At 35.7% G+C, this 9,691-nt stretch overlaps 1 protein-coding gene across 1 annotated transcript; it reads right to left on the reverse strand.

Moving 5' to 3' along the window:
- Positions 1–369: 369 nt before the first annotated feature.
- On the reverse strand, positions 370–8,168 carry LOC114521776 (protein kinase C delta type-like). Its single transcript, XM_028542315.1, has 16 exons — positions 7,709–8,168; positions 6,415–6,475; positions 6,028–6,190; positions 5,904–5,935; positions 5,733–5,815; positions 5,157–5,286; positions 4,858–4,955; positions 4,434–4,688; positions 3,893–4,066; positions 3,718–3,809; positions 3,573–3,635; positions 3,297–3,435; positions 2,883–2,963; positions 2,524–2,631; positions 1,878–2,018; positions 370–1,656 (listed from the first exon to the last, which is right to left on the reverse strand). The coding sequence occupies exons 1-16, from the start codon at positions 8,024–8,026 to the stop codon at positions 1,504–1,506; spliced, it is 2,091 nt and encodes a 696-aa protein (XP_028398116.1). The 5' UTR covers positions 8,027–8,168; the 3' UTR covers positions 370–1,503.
- Positions 8,169–9,691: the final 1,523 nt, after the last annotated feature.

The following is a 9,691-nucleotide window of genomic DNA, read 5'->3' on the forward strand; positions in this document are numbered from 1 at the left end:
CCAGGAAAATTGTTCCGTCCAATAATTGAGACATCTAACGTCTGTCTAAAAAGGTATATGGTCTAAAGCCTTATCGCCGGTTTATTTGAAAAGACATATTTGATGCTACTCTATACAAGGGTATGACGACATCCCGAGTTGGTAACTTTCTTAACCATGCGTACGATCGTTAAACAGGGTGTAAGACCTATAAATAGCATGTCGGAAATGAGCTCGAAACAAACAAACTTGGGTTGTTTGTCTTTGTTCTCCTGGTAGCACTAATTACCGTGTTTAGCTAATATATTCAACTAAAGTGACAACTCGAAACAAAACACTAATCACCATACATATACCATTAAGTGACAATATACAAAAACAACTGATTTTTTAATTCGTTAACTTTTATTTATCTATGATTCCTAAGACTATAATAAAAAGGGCAATAGTTATATACGTTATAAATCTGAAGGAACATAACGGTAGAAAAAGTGATAATCTATATCTAAGCAACTTTACTAGGGACGCTTTCCTGTTACAGTAAAAATGGCCCGCGACTGGCCCTAATGTATTTCAATTTCTGTATAGACAGATTACTGGTTGTTTTAGTATAAGGACCGAGCATTTCAAAAATATCGAAAATAAAGTTTCTATTCTCCGTTTACCGGTGTCAAAATAGTCTGACCATTTTAGTCAAGAAAAGCGCTCTGGTAAAGTGACGTCATAGTTCATAAACATTTCTATATATACTTGTAATAAGAATAAAACTGTATAAAAAATCTCCATAAAATCAGTATTTTTCACTATGCTCTCTACGGATGCCAAAGAAACTATACGTCTGATACATGTATATGCTTTAGTTGAATATCCTCTTTGATGCTTCATGTATATAGTGACCTTCGAACAACGACAAAAAATCGTTTCATGGGTAGATTAGAATAGAGATTCGGATAGTTCTTTTAATCACGGTTAAGCACGGGGTTCTATCATTTCACTGGTTTCTATCGCCCTCTTTAGTAGCATGTTTAGTACGAAAAATATCGCTAAGGTTCGTTGATATTACCACAACATGATTTTGTGTCTGAAATTTCGTTGCAACTCGCGGTGAATTTCTTGGCGAACTTTTTGGTTTTGACTAATATTTCAAAGTGGTTATTCAATAAATATATAACAATCACACAACTGCAAGTTGTTAAATGTTTCACGGCTTCTTAACTTCACATCATCATCAAGCCGAATGGACGCAGCCTGGTGCAATGGCCTGGTGTCGTCATAGTTCAAACAGCGCCTGCGCGAGTCACATGATTGTGCATAATTTATGCCATAAATACCCTTTTCTTAAGTTAAACCAAAACCAAGGTGCGTGTGACAGCCCTGCGATTAGTCTATAATTACATAATTTTCCATACTGATAGCAAACTAATTGTGAATAGTCTACATCAAGCATTACGATAAAAGTCAGAGCGTATGATAGATATCTGTATATATAAAATCACAACATGGTCTTCAGTCACTTACATATTACTAAGAATCACGGTTAAAATGCTGATTGACATATGAAAAGCCTTTGAATTGAATCTGATCAATAGAAGCCAGTAAAGCTTTGTCTGTGGGCGTTAGTTTAGGCGCTTCAGCAGTGAAGTCGGCATCAAAATATTCTACATCTCGTGGTGAACGCTGTTGAGAACGAAATACAAGTGTTGGGAAAGGTATGAAGAAGAATCGGGCATAAACGAAGCAGTTTCTTGTGTAAACGATCGCAAAGAACAGTATAAGTGCAGAAAAAAGTTATTAAACATCGAGTACAAACAAAAACAAAACTAATATACTCAAATACCTTTTTATCACATTCACGAAAATGCGAATGTAAAACACTAGCGTAGAAAAAAAATACTTACAATGCTTGGTTTAAACGGAGCTTCAATTTGTCTTGCTTCTAACTGTCTCCAATTCAGTTTGGAGAAAAACTCGTGTTTTCGTATATTTCCATTGCTGCCCTCTTTGTAACCAAGTCTGTCGCCAACGTTACGCTCCAACAACTGAAAACATTTATAGGCGCATGCGACGTTATTGCATGGCTTTTAGGGTTAACTTTCCTAAAATCTCATATTTCAGCAATCTTCGTTTCAATTTGCTTCTAGATTGTGTGATGCCTTTGACGACTTTATTGCAATGCGAAATTGATCATAAAATGCCAAATCCTTTCTAGTGTGAGAGAAAACCCTGGGAAAAGCTGTTCAGTTCTGTTCGTCCCTGGGACGTTAAGAAGAAGTTTGTAGCAAGATCAGGTTGTCAGTCCTGGGAGGACATGGTAGCAAGCTTAAGTTTAATAACTCAAATCTTGAGTTTGCAAGATGGTGTTATATTCGGAGTTTGTGTCGCTTAATATTACATCAAATCATCCGCTGGTAAAGGACAATGATACAGCATATAGAAGTCGTACGATTAGATCACGTCAATACGAAAAAATTCAGGATAATGCAATTGAATACGTCAGAAGTTGAATACGTTAGAAGTGAAGTCACTGAATGACCCCAATCTTACCTGGACCATACAAGATACGGCACTTTGTGAGATCCACTTTGGATAATGAACTTTATCACGACATATCGAATCAAAAAGATCTTCTTCATCCTCGCCAGCAAACGGAGACTAAAGGTAACCAGATTAATTTGTAATATATAACTCTCAGTAAAGAAACATTAGAAGTTATTACCTTAAAATCTATCAAATTTAGCTTAATATTTACATATCTACTTGCACAGAAAAATCCAAATTTTTATTCACGCACTCAAGCACAGTTCCGATTTTAGCGACCTTATTTCTTTCAACTTAGTTATTAAAGTCTCAGTTATTCGCCATTTGTGAATGTCATATTAATATGATGAGTATTATTTGCTAACCTGCCCAATCAACATTTCATAGAGCAAAACACCAAGTGACCACCAGTCCACTGAAGCATCGTATTTTTGACCTTTCAAAATCTAAAACAAAAGATAAAGGTAAACTACGACGACGGAACATTTTATTTCACTCCATATTACTCGCGCATGCGCCTTTCGAAAATAATGTTCATGTATCTTTTTCCAAGATAACCAAGGAGCAGCGTGGCAGCGTCTTCGAACAACTTAGCATCAAATGTGGTATAACAACTGCCTAAATAGACAAAGCACTTCTCGACGTTTCGACCTGAGGGCCTTCGTCCTACTAACTCTCATGTATCTTGTGTCGGGCCGAGGAAAAATTCCAAAAAATCAACAATAAAATTAAAGTTTCATAGCAAGATGTGATCATATATAACAAGAATAAAGGCAAACCTCTGGCGCAATATAATCTGGAGTGCCACAAAATGTTGACGTTTTGTTTCCATCCAGTATTTTCTCCTTGCACATGCCGAAGTCAGCGATCTTTATGTGACCTTTTGAGTCCATTAAAACATTGTCCAATTTTAAATCTCTGCAAGACAATGAAGTACAATCAAGACAACGAAAACATCATTGTCAAACCGATAAAAGTCTGCAAGCAGTTTGCATTTCATTATAGGTTTTTTAATTTACCAAGGAAAGTTTAACTTCGATCAATGATAGACTGACCTATATATGATTCCAAGACTATGTAGGAACTCCAAGCCACAAACAATTTCAGCAGTATAGAAACTGGAAAAAATAAAGCATGATAGTTACAGCTGACTACTCAACTTTATTACACCTGCGTTAGGTTCAACATTTCAACACTCACCATGAACGATAGTTATCAAACTTGCCCGCAACTTGGATGTGGAACATGAGATCACCTCCATTCACGTATTCCATGACAAAGAATAAGTGTTCCTGCAACAAAAATGACAGGTTAAAACTTAAAAACGTTTCCACCATCTCCTTGTTATACGTTTGCAGACTAGACTTCTTAGTACCTTGGACTGGAAGGCACAAATGATGGAAGTTAAAAATGGATGTCGACTTGCGATGCTCAGAACTCTTCTCTCAATCATTGTGCATTCCACATCGTCATCTTCTAAAACAACATCTTTTTTCAAAGCCTTGATAGCGAATACTTGACCGGTGCTTTTTAATTCTGATAACAGGACCTGGTTAAAAAATAAACAATATCAATGACAAAGGCTTGACTAACAGTATGTCAGATATAGTTGACCTGGGAATAAGGTGATCTCTGCAACATGTTGATGTCCCACCGTAGTCAAGCTATTTTTTTTAGCTTTCCCGGTTCGTAGTGCAGAGTAGCACCATCACTATCACGTCATTTTGTATATGAATGTTAGGCAGAGTAAAATGATATAAAAGGACGACTCATGAACGAGTTTGGTTTCTCGTCCACAAGCAGTGAATGAAGAACATCAACATTACATCTGTAATGCTATTGCTACAGCTGTTAAAGCAATTTGATTTAAGAGCATGATTCAAAGTGCTAAAAAAAAGATAAGTTATTTGCCTCACCTTTCCAAAGCTTCCTTTACCAAGTACTTTAAGAAACGTGAAATCTTGCAGCGTGTATTTCTTGCTAGGTTTGCTAACACTACTTGATCTCGGTGGAGGCCTCGGTGCCTCAGCCTGCCACATTTCCTCGTATTCATCAGCTATCTTTTCGTATTGTTTCTCCAAGATTGCGTCGTCGAAACTTGCAACTGATGGAGCAGAGGATTCATGGGTGGGTGATGGTGGCAACTGACTCAGTCGTCTTTGTTTATCAGCCTGTGATAATGAAACAACAGTGCTTGATTACTTGTTTTAATCTTGCTAAATAATGTTGCTACTGATGGTCTATACCTGGTATGCAAATACTACCATCCCAGCGATATACAACTAGCTTTATCTATTGTATACAACTTGGGACCATATATTTACATAAATATCCACTTACATTAGCTTGTCCAAGGGCTTCAGAAAATGCTTTTTGATTAATTCCACACAAATTTGCAACATGTTTTTGACATTTGTGATGACAGTTCATACCACAAGCTAAATACACAAAGATGTTGCTCAGCATTGTAGAAAACAGCATATATGGAATCAGAACAAGGGTATATTAAAATTTATCAATTTTCCGTTGCAGGAAAATATTCTAAAACAATGTGAATTTTAGACCTGTCTTTACTGATATGAGTGTGTTACCAAAGGGACTAGAATAGTTAAGGTTTTTATTTTTGAACAGCTTTTTACCTTCACATTTTAATCCTTGTCTAAATAGCCCATAAAGCATGGAACCACAGTGGTCACAGAAAGTGGGACTCAAGTAGGTGGTGACCTTGAATCTGTGAGGAATGTCAATCTTAAACCTTTCTTTCAGTTTCTGCAAATTTTGAATGGTAATATCAATATTGATTTTATTGAATGAGCAGAATTTGGATGATCAGAATTACAAGTTTTAAAGGGTGTGGGTAGTATGTAGTATGTTTTTGAGGTGGTGGTTACTAGTGTGTTATCACCGCAGTACAGATAATGGAGGAGTACTTTTCTCAGCAGTCAGCAAGGGTAATTTTTTCAATTCAATTGACTGTGGATTTTAGTGAAGCAAAGAAAAAGTGCTGGTCAGCTAGTTAATTATTTCCCTCAATGGAAATTAGTATATCTCAAGTTGAAATACTGTTTTCTTGAGAGGCAGAAATAATGAAGACATAAGCATATTCAGAGAATGAAATAAGACCACAGTTTTCACAGGAGGTGAGGCAAGTTAGTGCAGGGTTTCTTAATGAGATAAATGTAAATATTTCTATCAAAACTCAATTAATTGCTCACCTTGGTTTCATTAACATCTGTAGCTCCTGGGCAAGTACTTAAAACTTGACTGTGACATCGTTTGTGAACCACACAAGTACAAACTGGGAAAAATAGATCATACAGGTATATTACCATGTTCACATTTGGTCAAACAAGATACTAGCACTAAATCTATTGCATAACAGATACCTTGGCACTGATAGCCTTGCTTGTTTAATCCCCTGGAATTAAACACAAGAAATTTCAACATGAACATTATATTTCTGATTAGCACTTTAAAAATAAGTTATTTCATTGTCAGATAATATCTCACCATAAGAAATCTTTGCACACTGAACAAAAGACAAACTGTCTAAAGAAGCGTGCCACAAATTTATGACCACGAACTTCATGAACTTTCTGTTTCCTAATAGCACCACGTCGGCCAGTCAATCCACTCTTATTGGCAGGTCCTTCAAAGCCTTTAGATGGATCTTCTGCAATTTAGTTGAAAATGAATAGCAATCTGTTATATTTGTATCATACTTATATCAACAACTCAATTAATTGCTTGCCAAAATACTTAATGAGAAGGGGGAACATGAAGGGTGGTGGCCAGCCTTGTTCACCCCCCCCCCCATCTATGATTTTTCATCAAAGCTCATATTCAAAAAGGCTCTCATCTATGTGATGAAAAACATTATTAGAATTTATCACAAACCTGCTGCTTCTGCAAAATGTCTAACTTGCACAAGGAGGCGACCACATGGGCTAAGATCAAGCTATAAAAACAAAGACATAATAATACATCAACAATTAGCAATGCTATGCTGCAAATCTAATACATGTCAGGTTTGGCAAGAAAAAGTCTTTCTGTACAGTGGTAGATCTAAGCCATGTCAAAATAAATTACTATAGCTCTAACTTGCAATCATATTGGCAGATTTTTATGTAAAAATATTCCTTAGAAATAAATATCCAATAGATTTTTATTATGAATTTTGAATTTGAAATTAGGCTGTGTATATATGAATCATGATATTTATGTAATCACTGACAATAAGAAAAACATTGCAAGAAAAACATTTATAATAATTTACTCTTATCTCAAAGTTTAGTATGACTGTTACTTTATTACATCAGAAGCAGCATTTTTTCTTATTCAATTTGTTAAAGTACAATGTCGCAAACAGACCTTTCCCTACAAGTCATCTCAAAGACTAGTTTTTTGTTACTAAACTATATTGGCTGTATGTTTGATCAAAATACAGCATTAACTAGGGTAAATTAAAGTTTTGGGCACACTGGTGAGCTCGGATAAATTTGAAATTCACAGTAATTCCTAAAATTTTGGATAATTATTTCATTTCTGTTCAACTTAACCAAGTTTGCAATATGTCAAGCAATATGTGAACAAACTGTTAATATGTTAAAATATTCAATGCACTTCACTAACCAAATCTGTCAAACAGTGCATTAAAAACATTAAAATGAACTTTACACAGAAATTGTAAATAGATCAATTTACAAGACGAGGCGACTTCTTGGCATCATATTTAATTCAGTTTATATTAGATCTTAAAAAATTCTAATTATTTTTCGAATTAATAAATCATGCATTTCGATTAATTATAGAATGAATTCTTATTCGGCCAGCTGCAAGAACAGTCACATCATAGGTATTAAAATTTTTATCAACGTCCTTTTTAAAACATTCCCATTTAAATTATATTAAAAGCCTCTCGACTTGGATAATATTTCCTAACATTTTTGAATAATTAGTCTCGATATCATCAACAAACACACGACCGTTTTAACGTATTTTACAAGTTACATTATCTGGTAAGATTTTATCGTGTATTGACAGAAATCAGCGTTCAAATTTGCGAATTCTTTATGGAAATAGGACACAATTATAGGCGCCAAAATATAGGCATTACAACCTACAATCACGAGTGTTTACACTTCCTCCTTATTTATCAAAGCTACAGAAATATTTAGTGCAATATACATACCCATAAACTCGAAAAGCCATCTTTTTTACATTGGTCTACCAAAAATTGAACACCAATTGTTGTGTCTCCTCGATAAACGTTTGGTTTTTCCATCACAACAACAGAAATAACTCGTCCAGGGTAAAGATGAGTATCGAAACACTTGTTCCATTCTGGGTAGATTGTTCTTTTCTTCTGGACAAGTTGAACGCCTTGACCCGGCGTTTGCACGGCTTCTTTAATATGTATCGCACAGTATGGATCAAATGGTCCATTTGAATTCGCTTTCCATTCGTCAGCCTGTTCTACTTCGATAAGTTTAACTCGTATAAAGCCCATCACTTCAACCGGAATCAGTGTAGCCCTCAACTTAGTGTAACTTAAGACATCTTGTGCATAAATAATTTAATATTACTGGGTAAATTCACTTTTAATAACACAACTACGCGTATTTTGAGATGAAGTCACCTCCTGCACAGCACTTCCCTATATTCGTGGACGAAACCCACGCAAACGCCCTCAACGCACGCGAGTTCTCCGCGAGGAAATATTTTGCGAGATATAATGGCTGCTTTCCACCCAAAGATTAATTACTTTCAAAATGTTTCACTAGCTTCCAAATACCTAAATATTACGATCAAAATTAATTTCATTTATTAGCTATTCCATGAGTAAAATTTATAAAAAGCTCTTAAGTGGAAAGCAGCTTTAAGCCTTTCACCAAATGCGTGGGTTTGTGGTGGGCAATATCTGTACGGACAGCCCCCAGCACTAAGAAAATCAATATATTAATTATGAAATATATATTTTAATATTTTAATTATTAAAAACTTAATTAGCGATAAACTGAATTAAATAATATTATACAAAAAATCAACTTGTTGCTCACTAAAGTTTCTACCTTGAAATTAGTATCGAGTAATCCAGAGAGTTTCATTCACTGAATCATGCACTCAGACAGCTGTATAGATAATATGGGAACGTTTACACTTACTACGATTTTGTACTTTTGATAGATGCAAACGAGTGAACTGCTCTAATGTATAAGTGCTCTTGTTTGAACTTCCGTAAGTTATCAACTACTTCACATTTAGAAAGCAGCGAAAATCACATTCGAAGAATCACAGGAAAAATTGAAAGTGTAATGGGTCATAATATTGTGGTGGGACGTTAAACCAATCAATGCAGAGTAGTGTTACAGCCAGCCGCCAGGGTTAGATTTTTCTCCATGCGATAGGGCATGCATTTGATTACAGTAAAGGCATGGGAAAGCACTCAGTTGAAAAAGCTAGATCTGACTTGCCTTTTTTTTCCGCATAACAGGCAAAAGTACTGCCGCTATGTCAAGTAGGTGCCATGTTATGTAATTAATAATAAATTATGGCGCGTGATGCCTGCACTTTCTGTTTCGATTCTTGACAAGTCGAACTAAGTCGTTTTTTATATTCCTGTAATTTCCTGTTTCCTTATTTCCGGACAGAAACTAGTAGTCTAGTTAATATATATATATATAAAGACAAAGAGAGCGTCACCATATGTTAAGTCTTAGTCTAAGACTTAACATATGGTAGTCTTAGACAGGGAGAAAAATACCATGAATCTCGGTAAAGCTCAGAAAGTCCCGGAGGCCGGAACTGATTTCCTGCAAGTGTTTAGGTGGCGATGACTTTTTCGGGGCCCCGATCTAAAAGTCGGTCCTTTTAGGACGAAAGATGTCGTTTGTGACGAGTTTTTTAACAAACGTATCATAACCAGGGATCATCTTAAAAAGAAATAGACTGGCTACGTATTTTAAAGCTGCTTAAAAATCCAACATGTGTTGTTGGCACGAGACCACGAACCCTCCTCCGGTGTGCAAAGGGATAGCTGACCACCCGCCCGCCGAGAATTTTTGAAATGGAGCACTTCAAAATGGGAATTTCAGCATTCTGCCATAACATTTTTTGGGGGGAAAAATTGGTGTATAAAAAGGATTTTCAATGCTGCATTTTGTGAGATCACAAC

Source organism: Dendronephthya gigantea, unplaced genomic scaffold (assembly GCF_004324835.1).
Source record: "Dendronephthya gigantea isolate DGI-Jeju-01 unplaced genomic scaffold, DenGig_1.0 000021F, whole genome shotgun sequence".
Classification (NCBI taxonomy): domain Eukaryota; kingdom Metazoa; phylum Cnidaria; class Anthozoa; order Malacalcyonacea; family Nephtheidae; genus Dendronephthya; species Dendronephthya gigantea.